Raw genomic sequence first — 16,552 nt, 5'->3', positions numbered from 1 at the left:
TGTACTTCCCCCGCTGCCTCTCAGCTCTGGTACAGCTCGTACACCGGTGTGGTTACAGGGGGATGGAGTAGCGTTAGATGAAGGAAGGCATGGATCCCATTGAAGAAAAATCAAGCAAAACAGTGGACATATATCGCGATACATGGGTCCGCTTCCTAGGTACGTAATCCCATTTTCCTGTGGTAGTCGCTCTTTCCTCGTTTTTTATCTCAGCACACTTACAAATCAAGAGAGTAAGTTGACGTTATTCTGAAGCCTTTTTTTGACCCTCAAAACTAGCTCGCTGAAGGTTAGCATACAGCTGGCTAACCCCTCCAAACATCTATTTTTAGCGAACTTGGCTGTTAAAGGTCAATTTGTTGCCACGGGACGTAAAGGACGACGTCCCCGATTGGACTGCGCATGTTGTTGCTGCTTTTGTTTCCATAACGCGTTTGAAACATGAGCTTTGAAAATTGACTCTGTCGCTCAGGTAGGTAGTTGTTGAGCAAGTTGAGGCGGTGACTCACAAACCCCCGACGAAAACGCCTGGAGGCATCTCCAGACTGACACAAAACTGCAGCAGATAGAAATTACGTGACTTTTTTATTTAAGCTATTGTAACATCTGGATGGTAAGTGAGCCGAGAAGGGCATGAAGAGGAGAACACACTGAAGGGCATTCACACTGCACCAGTTTCCCTGATGAATCTAATGCAATGCTCCACCTCAGCAAACTTTGGGCAGCAGTATCCATGTTGTGCCAAGAGCATCAATTAACCCCTTAACAAAGCCAGAATCTATTTTTCTCACAAATTACAATGAATTTAAAATATTTACAAGTCGCCTAATCACAAAAGGGTATCTCCTCAAATATGGAGAACTTCTGTAGTATGTCTTACAAATAAACTTAATCCTCCTCAAACAGCACGAAAACAAACCTTTAACAACATGCCTTTGTAACAGATGTGGTCAGGGGGGTGAAGAAAACCAGACTTTGACTGTTTTCCAGCTTTTATTTTCTGCAGAAGACAAAAGAACATTTTTACATTTTTTTACATACACATTTTTACATTTTACATTTTTATCTAAATATACATAACTCGTTACGATAAAATTCACAAATACTTAATAAATAGAAATAAATTATAAATGAAATCTCAAATATAAATTGTAAACTGTACTCAAAAATGAAGTGCATTTTAACTCCGTTACACCTTTACAGACAGAAACATTGAGCAGAATCAAACGCATTGGTGAGCAGCTATCAGATGGATGTGAAGAAGGCAGATGATAATCCTCCAACTCTGGTTTGATTACACGCCACATTTATAAATGGACAGACCCCAAAGAGATCAACTTTGATATTTGAAAAAAATGCAATTTAAGTGTATACGTCATACTATATAACTTCTGCTGACATTCATTGTGGCAGTAATTATTTTACTTATTGCAAACGAAGCATTTTATTCTGATATGCATTTTCCCCTTTTGAAATAGTTACATAGTGACACCTTACTATTTTTCTTTTTCCAAACATACATTTCTTCCCAGCCCTGGATTTTTCCAATAATCTGTCACCTGGAAAAGTTTATTTTTTTTTACTGCTTTGGAACAAATGGTACAGTTGTTATGCAACAAATCACACATTCACACTGTGCAGAGTCACTTTAAACGCTTTGACATAATGCATGAGCGGATATTTAAATAGATGTTTTATTTGTAGTGCGAGGATCCTTGCATTGAGTAATTTGTTTAGATTTTTAATTTTTTTTAATATTTATTTTTGGACGTTTTGTGCCTTTTTATTGGAGGGATAGGACAGAAGATAGAGTCAGAAATCAGGGTCAGAGAAAGTGGGGAATGACATGCTGGAAAGGAGCCACAGGTTGGATTTGAACCTGGGCCGTCCGCTTGGAGGACTATAGCCTCCGTACATGGGGCGCGCACTTACCAATGCGCCACCAGCGCCCCGATTGGTTTCGATTTCTGTTTGCTTTACATGTCATAAAAATATATGTAAAATAATATAAAAAAAACAACAACAATTTTTTTAGTAACTTATACGATCCACTTTTGGTGTATTACTGCAGAATGTCTGTATAAAATGAGACACTTGACTTCTCTACAGACAGTTCTTCCTCTTTTCTCACTCACCATCCAAGCCTTCATACCTTGCACTCACCCTGCGCCATGTGTCATTCTTTATCTTCAGTTTCTTTCTTCTTCTTTCAACATCTGCTGAACACACTCTGTTGTGTTATAGAGACAGACGAAGGTCTGAATGTTGAAGTGTAACATGAAACCTTTTGTTGACAGGCCAAAGTCAAGCTCCAGCCTTTGTTGCTTGGCACATGTTATTATTAACTAAGTACCTTGCTGTAAGATAATCTTATCTTGTCTCTCCTCTTTATAATGTTTAAATTTTACCAGTACAGCTCTCTGCTACGGGGTAAAAAAATCCTCTTATTGTCTTTCTCAGCCTTTAAACAGCTGATACATTGACTTGACTTAGGAATGTAAACGTTCCTTTAAAGGTTTACAAGTAGTAATAACTAGTAGTAGAGTAATAACTGTAATCTGTTGGCGGCAGGGGGACTCGTAAGTCCAATAAGCAACTGAAAACTGTGATAATGGAAGTCTATAGCTCCCTTTAAAATCAATACAATGCAACATACATGTTGATGATGCTTTGAGAACAAAGCAACCTTTCTCTGTGACATTTTGTATGCATGCACCAGTCTATGTTTCTATCCCCATACTGAAACCTAAACCTTGGTTGTTGCAGATGCTAACCCCCCCCCCCCCCAATCACATTGTAAAAAAGCTATTTAGATAATAGTTGTGATTGTGAAGTAACATAAAGCAAGAAAAAGAGAAACTATGGTTAATGTGGAGCAGTGGTATCATGAAACCTAAGGTAAAAAAAACCATAGGTGTCTTATCAGCGAATATCAGATGTGAGGATCAATGAGATTTGTTCTGATCAGTTTCCTCAATAAATTCAGTTTTGATTTCTACAAGTGAAGGACAATATGTAGTCAACATATTTGATGTTTTAATCCTTCCCTGGTTTACTACTTTATTAAGCCGAAGCAACAGAAAAACAAACTGTGTCCAGAGAAAGAGACTAAAGGCTGCGTCAGAGTTTGACCACACTCTGATGAACCAAAGATAAAAGTTCCTGTGTGTCTGGAGCTCTGTTTATCAGTGATTTACATGAACTCTGGCGTTTAGCACAGGCGACTTCTTTATAAGAGACCAGAGAGGCTTTTGAACTATTCAGCCTCTGTGAAATTTGTCACAATTTCCCAAACGTTTCTATCCGTTTTCCACCGTGTCAGAGATAACGTTTAGGCTTGTTAACCTCTTGATATATGCACAGGTATCCAGAGGCACTGAGTGTTTAAATAATGAATGCACTGCCCCATTACTTTGAATGGAACCAAACCAGAGTTCATTTTTGATAAATGTTAAGTCCCAATGATTCTCTTTTATAGACCTGATTCTGACGTCTTCTCAGCTGCGTGACCACCTGAAGCATTTAGAGGAGACGATGAAGGTCAAAAGTCATATTTTTGATGTTCATGTGTGTTTGCCCCCACAGGCTACTCCAATGAGGTGGGAGAGGCTTTTCGGGCGCTGGTGCCGTCGAGTTTTGTGTGGGGCAGCTATGCTGTGGCCACTGCATACGTCACTGCTGATGCTGTGGACAAAGGGAAGAAAGCAGCTGTGGTAAGATATTAACATGTGTGTGTGTGTGTGTGTGGTTTGTCTCAATATGTAATGAGAAAGGAGATAAAGAATATACTAGGTCAACAGCATCTTATATCACTTGTTTGCTAATGCTACAAGGGATTAAACGAGTAATCTGATGGCTGATGTGATGCATTAACAGACAGCAGAATATTTTTTTTCTGAGCACCGTATGGTTATGCTCATTTTTGTTTTATCAACTTTCACTGCCTCAGGCTTCAAGCAATGAGTGAGATTTAGTTGTCTGACGTGTAAATTAAACAGGTGACTAGATGCAACTGTTTACAAGCACAGGTAGACGTGGGTCACACGCTCAACAGGTTTGTTATCGCTGTCTTTCATGATCTAACAGAGGCTGGGTCTTTAAATACAGAGAAGAAGACTAGAATATAAAGTCCTAATAATGAATAAACTGATTTAGTGTTTCTACTGTGTTATAAAACCTGATTGCGACAGCTGCGACTACCCTCATTTTCCTGATCCTCCATCTGTTCCTCAAGGCCCACGGGGACAACCCGGGGAGGACAACGCGGGTAGCGGTGGCGGTGGTGGACACGTTCGTGTGGCAGGCCCTTGCCTCTGTGATAATCCCGGGCTTCACCATTAACCGCGTGTGTGCTGCGTCACTATACCTGCTGGGCAAAAGCACCAAGTGGCCCCTTACTGTCCGCAAGTGGACCACCACAGCAATAGGCCTCTCTACAATCCCCTTCATCATCACTCCTATTGACAGGTTGGCTCTTTGTTTGCATGTCGATTATGTAAGCTGCCCATTATGTAAGGTTTGAGTTTTTTTCTTTGTGGGTAAGGCTTCAGTCGCTGCTGCGTTGGTAGGAAAGTCATTGCTCACAGCAGATGAAGTGATGATCTGTCATGTATTTCTTTACTCTGTATTTACACCGCGGGAGGTGAAATCGTCAGTCTGGTGAGATTTTATTTTAGAAAACCAAATTTTAAGACCAAAGAATTTCTTTACAAATTAGAAATTACGTGATGTATATGTGAGCTGATGTTACATCTCAGGAAGAAACTAAAGTCTGATTGATACAGACAAAGAACGTGATTATTGAGACCCAGTGAACTGTCATTTTGTTGAAAAAGGATTAGTATATATATTAATATATGTTTGCATTTGAGTTAACAATACTACCTCATTTTAGTTTTAAAAAAGATCCTCACTTATAGTTATTTTATATATATTTAAGAACTTAAGTGTTTCGATTGCATTAAGAGGTAATCATTGGGGCGCTCGATAGCCTAGTGGAATCAAGACCTCGGCCCTTTGCTGCACATCATCACCTCGCTCTCTACCCCCGACATTTCATGACTCTCTTCAGCTGTCCAATCCAATAAAGGTAAAAATGGCCCAAAAAAGATAAATAAATAAAGAGTGCATTATTAATGACAGAATTAAAGATATTATTATAAAGATATGCTAAACCAGGGACATACCCCTGTACACTGCAATATTGTGCAACTTATTTTTAAATGTGTCAACATGACAGCTCTCCGCAAAAAAAGCCAGCTAACAAAACTGCAGAGTCTTATTCCCTTTCCTTTATTTAACTCAATTATTTTCACTTTAAACAAATATAACAGATTTATAGCCAGAAGAGATGCATGATTCCTGCATTACTTATCTTCAAACCTACACCAATTACCCCTTCCTCCAATAACTTGATTTACTTTTCAACACGTCTCTTCAGAGTGGATAGTAAAGTCAAATATTAAACGCTGTAACTCCTTTACATGTTTCAATTCAAGTGCCTGATAATGAAAACTTTTGGGAAATGGAAACATAATGAAGTTTATATTCCATTAATAGGTGGTAAAATATGATGATGGTGTAACCAGCAGTGGAAATAACTAATATCTGGTGCCAACTCTGACAACATAGAAGCATTACATTAAAGGTTTCACTCCTCCTGGTTTCATTTGTGAGGCTGCTCTTGTTTAGTGACAAAAGTAGACGCCTCTTTTCTTTCCCTCTGTAAGGATCAACAGAGAGCTGAATTCACTGATACTCTGTATAGACTCTGTACAGTTTTTTCATCAAGCCCTTCTTCTTTCACAAAATGAATTCAGAAATGTTCCACCATGTCCAACCTCAGAACTTTTTCTCTTTGCTCTACTTGTAGGTCGGTGGATTACCTGCTGGATTCCAGCCTTCGGAAGGTCTACAATGAGGAAGAAAAGCACAAATAAAAAAATTAATAAAAAAGGGATCATGCAGGTGAAATGGTCCTCTCCGTGTCAGGGACCAGTCCAGTCAAAGCAGACCGGTGCTGATTATTCCACACTGTGAAGCACTAAAGAAATGTGAAGAAGGATTTCATGGAGCTTGACTCTACGGCCAGTCCAAGATAGAGACATACAATTGATTTCATTTAAAAAGTTTCTAACTTTTTCAACAGTAAGTTAAGTTGTTTAAAATGAAATCCTTCTTCTTTGAGGATCCTTAAATTTAACCCCACAGGGCATTCTGGGTAGTGACACCAGGAGTTATAAGCAGGGATATAACCGTATTAAAAGGAATAAAAAGTCAGCTTTATACAGTGAAATCCTTGTTAAAGAATTCTTTGGCAGAAATATAGTTAGAAGCACTATAGTAGAGTGATGTTATGTCCTGTGATCCTCCTCAGACAAACCCTGCCTACACTGTAGAGTCTTCACCTCATGTCCAGGAGATATCCACTCCTCCTGTGTTTGTTAGCCATATTCAGTAGTACTGTAATGACAGGCGCAATAACCGTCTCTTCCATTGCTCACTTCAAAACGTCTTCAGCTGTATTCTTGTTTTTTTCTATACAGAGATGTCTGTCACTTGGAACAAGCCGTTCCAAGAGATGCACTTTTACATGGTTTCATTCTATCGTATTGTTAAACATGTGAGCCTGCACTCCCTGCATCTTTCTCACCGTGGTTACAATCTATTTTCTCTAAATGGTTTACGGGTCTGTTCAAAATTATTACTCAGTTTAAGTCTTCTCATCTTTTACATTTCTCTGAAAATCTTCACTGTGTCTAGTTTGAAAATGTTATCTACACAAGATTTGTTATTTAAAACTGTCTTTTCTGCATCAGGAGTCCACATGTTGTCATTAGTGTTGTAGTACTCGAAATCGGTCTTGCTCTCAAGCCACTTGTGTAGACCTAGTCTCTGTCTCGTCTCGACATCGAAAGCATTTTAACTTGGTCTTGTCTCAGTCTCAGACTGGGTGGACTTGGATTTTAAATCAAGACCTCTCAAGACCACCACTGATAGGCTTCTTTCATTACTGTGATTAGAAGGAAAATGCCCCTTTCTAAAAGAACTAATAATTGATATGATATTGATATTTATGGCCGTGGTCTTGACTTGGTCTCGATCCCTAAATGTCTTGGTCTTGTCTCGGTCTTGGGTATGTCTTTGTCTTGGTTGGTGTGTTCTTGACTACAACGCTAGTGTTGATTATGTTTGGCTCAAGATAAAATGGTGACATCATTTAAAAAAAACTGTTAAAAATAAATATATATAGCTAAATCCTTTGAGTTTGAAACTTTACACATAAAATCAAGCTTTAAACACGTTTCCCTCCTCGATGCAGAAGAGTAGATGCAATTTATTTTTCTCTAAGACGTCGAGGTCAGTGTCGTTCAAATGCAGGAAAGGGATTATTTTAGAAATACTCAGATGATTTATATTTATATTATTTGAAGAGCCATAAAACTGTATATAGTGTATCTCATCTTGAGCTATGCAAGGGAAAGAATTTGTTGTGTTAAACATGAGCTCCACAAACTTACGGGATTGTTGACACACTTTATAAAAGGCTTGTCGTTACATAACGGTTAAATGTGGGGACGTGAGAAGGAAAATCTTATGCAAATAAATAGGAGCTTAAAATTGGGATGGGCAGTCACAAAGGCAACGAGGGACGCCCTGCATTGGGAATGGTTACCATTTCACATGATGGAGTATGTATACACAAATGTAGCATTTTTGCAATACTTAGTGTAATGTTTTAGTGTTTCACTGTCTTCTCTGTCCTGAGACGGACCTGGTTCACTTTGTCATAATGATAAAGAAGAGTGTGGTAAAATGGGTTGTAGCTATGCTCATGGTTTGACTTGTGATTCAGAAAACGGACTCAACCTGTTCATGAGTATGATCGAGATGTATCTAACAGTATAGGATTTTTTTTAAATATTGGAAACACGCCTGCTCAAAGCTCTGATGTGTGAGAGATGTTATTCTCACCTTGTTTAAAGAACAGTCTCTTTCATGACTATTTGTCATGGAAAAGAGCAAATGTAATAACAAAGGTGCCAAAGTCAAACATCTTGATAAAGTTTCTTCCCTGTCAGCCATGCCAGTGATTTATTGTGCATATGACCATGACCCTGGATCTTTGACTCCTAAATATAAAGCAACAACTATTAATGTTACACATTACACTGTGTGTCACATGTTACAGTCGGCAATGAGGAAGGCATTTAGATGCAGCCCTAGTGATAAAATAAAATATTCATTGTCAATTTGAACATTTCATACTGTATGTCATTGTTGTTTTTGTTGTCTTAGCTACAAGTAGAAACCACTCGTTTACCCTTCTCAACATTTCTGTCACATTTTCTTCAGCGCCATTATGTTCAGATGTGGGTTTTATGAGTCACTTTTTCAGCTTTAATTGGGTAAAAAAAAAAAAAAAAACGGCATCTTTCTTCTGCTTACTGTTGTTCATAAGGTGAAGGTTATTTTTCAAGTGTCAAAAACAGTGTTTATGCTGACGCTTTGTTCCTTACAGTGGACATTTTATCTTCAGCACTTCTCATTTTCTGTAAGAACATAATGAAACACTGGAGATTAAAAACATTGTAAATCTGTAGTGAAATAAACGATGGAACTATGAGCCTGCCTGGATTTTCTTTCCAAAAACACAAATCACACCTTTAAAAACATTTGGTCCGTTTCACACGTATACGTTCACATGAGGAACTTGCGAAGTAGATTTTCTCCGTTTCATGTCATTTCCAACATTTATCTTTTACCACAAATCATGGACAGCAACCTATTTTAGCTTTAGGGAAAAGTGATCAGCTCAGTATGTGTGTAAAAAAATGGTTTAATTAGAACACCTTTCACAGTGTGATCTCATGTGGCAGAGTAACTACTTCGTCTTTTTGCAGGCACAGTGTCTTCTTCCTGAGTAAAAACCTGCCATCATCAGATGAACGGTGTTTTTCAAGGAAAAGTCAAACCAATGAAGGAGAGCCACTCAAGTCATTTCTCCTGATTGAATCAGGAGGCCACAGCTGAGGCCAATTCCGTAGATGAACGTGAGCACATAAAAAGCTTCCAAAATCAGAGCAGGCAGGTGCAGTGATGTTTGTTCTCATTTTTGTGTTCTTGGCTCTGTTGGCCACATCATCATCATCAGCTCAACCAGGTATGAGAAAAGAAAAAGCTTAAATGTGCTGTAAGCTTGAGTAAATGTAACCAGCACACTCGTGACGTGTTTAATGTTTTTCAGGGTTTCCTCGATATGTCCAGGGCCGGTGGGTTATCGCTGATGAGAAGCCAGCGTATGAAGAAACAGAAGAACAATCACAGGCAGTAGAGGATGCTGTATGGTCCAACAACCTCATGGAAGATGTTCAACTGGTGACACCAAGTGACCAGGACTTGCAGACCACTCCAGACTCAAGTGCTACTCAAGCACAAGGTGAGAGTTTGCCGAGTTCTTGTTTAAACTTGTTCCACATTAGATTAACTTTGTGTCTGACCTTTTTGTTTTTCTGTCATACTGATAGAGAAGCGTGTGGTAAAATGGGTTGTAGCTATGCTCATGGTTTGACTTCAGGAAACGGACTCAACCTGTTGCTGAGTATGATCAAGATGTAGCCCATCTAACAGTATAGGATTTTCTTAAATATTGGAAACACGCCTGCTCAAAGCTCTGGTGTGTGAGAGATGTTATTCTCACCTTGTTTAAAGAACAGTCTCTTTCATGACTAGTTGTCATGGGAAAAGCAGGGAAAGAGCAAATGTAATGACAAATGTGCAAAAGTCAAACATCTTAATAAACTTGACCCTGGATCTTTGACTCAGAAACAGAAGAACACTCACAGGCAGTAGAGGATGCTGTATGGCCCAACCCCAACAACAACCCCATGGAAGATGTTCAACTGGTGACACCAAGTGACCAGGACTTGCAGACCACTCCGGACTCGAGTGCTATTCAAGCACAAGGTGAGAGTTTGGCGAGTTCTTGTTTAAACTTGTTCCACATTAGATTAACTTTGCGTCTTACCTTTTCTGTTTTTCTGTCCTGTTCTCAGAGTTGGATAAAGTAGAAAAAACTGCTGCGTGGAAAGTCGTCCTGGTTGTAAGCATCCTGTTGGTGTCTCTTGTGGGATCTGTGAGCATGGCTTATTATTATTGTGTCTGGAGGGGAGGCAGGATTCACTATCAGGCTCAGAAGGAGGGCTTCTCCTAAAATAAAGTACCCCCTGAGTAAAAACCTTACATCAGGACCTCTGGTTTTTGTAGTTTTTCCTCCAACACTAGGCCATGGACTATACAATGGAACATGATTGGGGTCACTTTCTGAGAGGGAACAGATTCGTATAACAATTGTGCAGTTGTGGGTGTTTCTGGTTGACTTGACTGAGTGTGTGTTCTTAGTCTGGGCAGTCAAATACTTCAAAGCACATCAGGCTTTGAAGCTCATGAATGTGAAAATGTACTTTAACTACTAAAAGTAGTTAGAAGAAATGTTTAACTGCGTGTGATTTCTGAAACTAGTAATGTATAAGGATGTACAAAGAGTGTCCAGAAACAGGTACGAAATTAATTAAATTTTATTTGTACAGTGCAAATGATATTTCATGACGCTTTCCAAAAAGGGCAGGTTTAGATAGTTCTCCTTATTTACACAGACCCACCATGAGCGCAGCATTTAGCAAAGTAACAGTGGCATGGGTAAACGGGTTTTAACGGGCAGAAACGTATGTTACAGATTAGTGCCTCTAAATGCCTAATAAACCCTTACAATGTCTAGTTTGACATTTGAACTCAGACGTTAAAAGGGCTGGACATGAGTTTTGTGTGAACAGCTTTAGTCAAACTCTTGAGGACAAAGCAGTTCCTACAATTGCCACTAGAGGTCAGCACTAACATTAGGTCTGCAATATTTTCCCTCACTGAAAGAATAACTAAACACTTGTAAGGGTTATACTTTCATATTTTTGTATTTCCAGAACATGGATTTGCACACATCTGAAATTGTGTGACTCCAACCTTATTTGAAGTGTTGGGTCCTTTTTTTTTTTTTTTTTTTTTTTTTTTTTTTTTATAAATTATTCATCTCTTGAAAATGTGTAAATCATATATTATTGTCCTTGAAAGAGAAGTCCATTCAAATATAACCTTTTGAAAAGGACAATAGTTGGAACTCACGCAGACATTCACGTTTAAAAAGAAATTATTTACTGCCCAAACATGCTGAACGAAGTTGTGTGGGTTGCCCATTGTGTTATTAGCAGTGACATGCTAGTCCTATGCCTGTATCTCTTGACTTGATACCTTTTTTTTAAAATCAATCCTAACAGTGATGCTCTAGCTTATTCATTATCGGAGATTCTATGAAACATTGACAGCCCTTGTATTTTCTTTACCTCCAGCCCAAATAACACCACAGCTCTTTTCACTGTGTAAACTCTAGTTTATACTATTGTTTGATGCTTTTGGCAAGTGTTTCTCCCTTTTTTTTGTAGGAATTCATTTTGATCAGAATTATGGCAGGAAGGCCGAGAGCAAAACCAGCGCTGCTACAAGAAAAGAGTAATGTTTTAATTCAGTGTCAAGCAAGCGGGCTCGGCTCAAATCCACAAACATTTATAAGTCCCCCTTGAGCAATATCAGGTGGCATTAGGGGGCCCGCGGAGACAAAAAGCTGATGAATTGAATTAATCTCCCCTCCTGTGATGGATGGGCCTGTTCACAGGGGGCTGGAAAATGGGAGCATTGTTCATCTGTCACTCAGATTGCCATGTCCCTCTATGATTTGTGCCCGGGTTGTGAAGGCCACAAGTAGCCAAAAGACCGCCCTCTCTCTCTCTCTCTCTCCCTCTCTCTGTCTTTTTTCTTCAGGAGTTCCCAGCCTTTCAATCGCCTCCTCCACCCCCACAACTCACACTGATATCCATACAGCCAGAAGCAGAAAAACAAGCCTTCACTCAGTACAAGCAAGCATAAATATCTGTCAGTTTGTTTTTATGTACCGTTTGTGTGGTTTGCAATGTGTGCAGGTCACTTAAAAATCAGACTCATAATCCTTAAAATAATGTGAGCTGTAATGAAATACAGAGCATGGTGATACAAGTGTAATGAATTTGCCACACAAGTATGAAATTCAACTATTTACTTAAAAAATCTGAAACTTGTCCATTATTCTCAGCAAAATCTGACTAAATCATTTCAAATGTAGAGAAAATGCTAAAAACATTGACCTATTTTTTTTTTTTTTTTTTTTGGTATAAATGTCTACAGTTTGCTTCAAAGTTGACAGTTCTTTCAGATATGTTGTCTAAATATGTGTGCATTATTTCATTTTTTTCATCAAAATATGTCTTGAACATGGAGATAATGATGTCATGGCTTATTTTTTTTCCTCAAAGTTAGTTCATCCTTATCTTGGCATTGAATTTGAACAAGATGTTCATCATTTAACTCTGAGACTCATATAAGAACAAAGTGGATGATTTCCACAGCGGAGCTATCTTTTCAGTTTCTTTGTTTGGGTTTCCAGACTTTCAGAGAAATTAATATTCTGATCCTAGCAATATTATGTTTCATTTAACCCCTGTGGTCAGAGCAAATAGATTTACATTTAAAGCCTTCTATGCTGCTCAATATTTCATTATAACAAACAATTGGCAACAATAGCATCAGCAGAGCACTTCATCAAATGTGTGAGTGTGTTCATTGTGGGGAATTCTTGGCTCTGAGTCTTTAGTCTCTTGTCTCTGAAGCACCTGCCCCTTCAAGGGCACTTGAGCTGCTAAAGGAACAGGTGCTAAGAGGAGATTCAAAAGAGATACAGAGCTCTGATTTCTTCATTGCTTTTGTGGGTTGTGTGGATTACAAAGTGAGATCAGATAATATCTGCTTCCATCAGAGCACAGGATACTGGAGACCTTCATGCAAAGATAGCAGCAGGTGAACAGGGGGCAAAGTAGTATCTGTCGTTAAAATGGACACTATAAGGAAGTGTTGCCACTAGACCAGTGGTGGGTGCAGAGGTGTTTTGAAAGCTTGCAGACGACTATAATGGTTACAATGAGGCTGGAAGGAACTCATCCTGAACAGGACATGATAACCAGACAAAAAAAATAATAACTTGCATGCCTACTACTGAAAGACGAAATCATCCCTCATTATACCGGAATAATTGATTCTGATTGGCTGCTAGATAGAAATGTATTCCTGACAATTGGAAATCTATAAAGTAGTACTGTTGAAACTGTTATATTTACTAAAGTCAAAATGAGAACATGTCAAACTCTTTGACAGGGTTTCAGCTAAAAAAAACAAGAACAATTAAAGAAATCTGAAAACATTTTGCAATTCACAACACAGAGGGCCTGATTCACTCAGACTCAATTGTGTCTACTAGGAGCTCAAAAATGACATCATTTGCTACGCTATCTGCTCCGTCTCAAGGTCGAACCCAAAATGAGCCGATAATATTCAAATAGAAATATGTCTTTTTTTAAATCCGACAAATGCTCCGGTGTTTCCCGGGAAAATATGTTGCCCCTTGGAAAAACTTTTTGATAGATTTTGATCTCAAAATACATCAAGACAAACTTAATGGTCTTATTTGTGTCCTTATGTGACCATAAGTGGAAAAATGATCTTCAAGGTGTCCATTATCAGAGATTTATGAACTCTCGGGAAGCAACCGTTCATGACGCTAGCTTCCATGTGTTCCATAAACTCCTGATACACAGCGTCATGACATTATCATATTAATAATAATAATAATAATAATACTTTATTTGTATAGCACTTTTCTGTACAAGTAACAGAGGGCTTTACAACAGAAAATAAAAGCAGATAGACAATTAAAGCAACAGGCAGAGTGTAAACAAGCAGACAACAAAATCAGACGAATAAAATAAAAATAAGAATTACCAAAATCACAGCATGAAAATGAAAGTGTTGAACCAATTAAAACCTAGTGGGGTTAGAGTAAAATAAAAGTAGGGCAAAAGTTATTTGAAGGGGTTAATGGCAGTCCGTTCAATCGTGGACAAGATATTTTTCTTAAAACCTCATGGTAGCCTAATTGATTGGGATTAACCTCTGGATTATGCTTAAGACTTTTAATTTATAATGGAGTTGAAGGAAAAGTAGTACATATTCTTGGCACCATGTGTGCAATTTTCCAGCATTCGTCCAATGGCTGTTGAGAAAATTTTAATGTCTGGAAGTTTCTACTGACCAAATATTCAAATCACCATCCCTACAGCAATAGCCTGAATAAAAATCATTATAAAGAGACATCCAATCATCAGCAAGATCCGATTTTATTTAACCTTCAAAATAATGACTTTTTGTTTGACACCCACAAAGGACAGACTGAACAGCATTCCTCCTCTTAAAATAACAGAAACTTAAATGATCAGACATAATCCTTTGCAATGGGCCATTTTATTACAGTTAAATGATGGTTACTACATGCTACATGCCTCTATCTCTCTTCCTTTCTCTTTTGCTGTCTAATACACACAAAACGCACACTCTCTCAGTGCCCCCCTTTAGTGAAGGACTATGTTTGTGGAAGGGCCACTTTAAGGGCACTAACTGAAATGTTTGACGCTCACTGGTCGATTTATTGAGGTCAGCAGAAGGCTACGTTTTGAGAAACAGAGGAGCGGGCTATGTTAGGATTGATTTTCATGAATGATTTTATGCTGCGAGCAAAGAAAAACAAAAGACAATCAGGGCACATCAAATCACGCCACAAAAGAAACGAGAGAAAGGAGGATAAAAAATGAAGGGCAAGGCCAGAGCCATGTCACAGAGCATTTAACTAATAAATATCAATTTCTGTCTGCAACATGAAGACAAAAAGCAGGGAGAATGCTGCTTCTTATGCTATTATCCAGACATTCTTTCCTATTTTCTCTTTTCATATCATGTTATTTGTATTTTCTTCTTTTTTAGTATCTTTAGAGTGTATGAACTAAACCAGTTATTGATGTATGTAAAAAGATCATTTACACATTAGAAATAACCAAACACATCCAAAAAGGACATAGTGATGATGATAATAAGGGGAGTGATCATCCAACTAACTCATAAACCTGTAATAATAGAAAACAACCAGTGCCAGTGTCAGTGTATTTCAGATAATTTGCCAACCATAAAATACAGTGTACTGTACATCAAGAAATCAGCAGGGGCATGTCTTCATATTTTTATTTTTATTCAAAATTTATAGAGCCAGGAAAACTTCATTGAGATTAAGAATCTCCTTCACAGGAGTGCAAAACAGGAAGCAGGAAATTTTCAAAAGACATACAACACATATAACAGTTACAAACACAGATCAACATATCAGTGGTCACAGAGCAGCAATGTATTAGTCAAAGCCTCTGCATCTTCCTCCAACAAACAGAGAGCCTGATGCTCAGTGTCATCTGCATATAAATGAAAATTTACATGAGGAACATTATGACTGACACTGTTAATATAAGTGTGAATAACAGCGGTCCAAAGACTGTGCCCTGAGGCTTGCCATATATTATTGTAAGAGATTAAGAGGTGATTCCTTCTGCCTTCACACACTGGGATCTGGGACTGTTCAGACAATCTTGTACTTTGTAGTCTGTGTTTCATAATTACATGGTCAACAGTGTCAAAGGCCTTCGACACAATGAAGGGGGCTGCATAAGGTTCTTTATTGTCCAGGGAATCATTAAAATCATTGACTACCTTCTTTTACCATGTGTTTTTTTCCTAAAACCTGACTGATTATCTGATCAAATATTATTGGAGGATAACAATGATTTGTGTTAAGAGATTCGAGAGTCTTAGATCAGACAGAAAGTTTAGAAATGCATGCCAAGCCCTGGAGTCACCCCTTTATTTTTACAGAATAATACCAGGATTCATTCTGAATATCAAATACTCTAGGTATTTCCTTTAAACTGTGTTGAAGTGTTGATTGCAGATTTGAACATTGCAACACTGGCTGTGTGCTCTGTATGCTGGCAGAGCTCCCTCTCTTTGTGAAGTGAATTAGGAGGACATGAAAACTGAGCAGACCTTCAGAGATACATAATGTATGAGGAGCTCGAAGGCTCCCACTGAATTCTGTTCAGGTGGCATCAGAGGGTGCAGCCATGTGGAAATGCTGGCTGGTCACTTAGAGCACACTATCTGTGGTTATATTTCTACATGAAAGCGCAATGTGTGGCTCAGGCTGTATTCTTCTACTTGCAGTTTGAAATATGCATCACAACCAGGTTTCTATAGTGGCCACAGTTGAGCATTACTGGAGCAACAGAGGATTAAAGGCCTTGCTCTAACCTTCAGGCTATCTCTCACCCTGCATAACTTTAAGCAAGTATTTGCAATTTAAATTAAAATCTATATTTGTCCCATCTTGCACTTGATTTACTGGTTACAGTATATATCTCTGGTAATCGTGTTTGTCTGCAAATGAAAATTGTAGTACAATATCATCTGTGAATTAGAGAGTTTGACAGCTCAACATCATTTAAAAATCAGATAACACTCCATATGACTCCTCACCCTCTGTTGT

General features: G+C 38.4%; 1 protein-coding gene across 5 annotated transcripts; it reads left to right on the top strand.

Annotated features, from left to right (window-relative positions):
• mtfp1 (mitochondrial fission process 1) lies at window positions 1-10,242 on the top strand. 5 transcript variants are annotated; one of them, XM_061061809.1, is made up of 8 exons: window positions 1-159; window positions 3,586-3,713; window positions 4,235-4,467; window positions 5,873-7,846; window positions 7,891-9,163; window positions 9,248-9,439; window positions 9,826-9,966; window positions 10,056-10,242. In XM_061061809.1, the coding sequence occupies exons 1-4, from the start codon at window positions 78-80 to the stop codon at window positions 5,937-5,939; spliced, it is 510 nt and encodes a 169-aa protein (XP_060917792.1). In that variant the 5' UTR covers window positions 1-77; the 3' UTR covers window positions 5,940-7,846; window positions 7,891-9,163; window positions 9,248-9,439; window positions 9,826-9,966; window positions 10,056-10,242. The 5 variants fall into 5 exon arrangements, with proteins under 5 accessions (XP_060917792.1, XP_060917793.1, XP_060917791.1 ...); XM_061061810.1 differs by lacking the exon at window positions 9,826-9,966; XM_061061808.1 differs by lacking the exons at window positions 1-159; window positions 3,586-3,713; window positions 4,235-4,467; window positions 5,873-7,846 and having other exon boundaries at window positions 9,044-9,163; window positions 9,832-9,966.
• Window positions 10,243-16,552: the final 6,310 nt, after the last annotated feature.

The sequence above is a fragment of the Labrus mixtus genome, chromosome 17 (genome assembly GCF_963584025.1).
Source record: "Labrus mixtus chromosome 17, fLabMix1.1, whole genome shotgun sequence".
Classification (NCBI taxonomy): Eukaryota; Metazoa; Chordata; class Actinopteri; order Labriformes; family Labridae; genus Labrus; species Labrus mixtus.
Note: the sequence above shows the minus strand (reverse complement) of the source record. Positions and strands in the feature narration are given on the sequence as shown.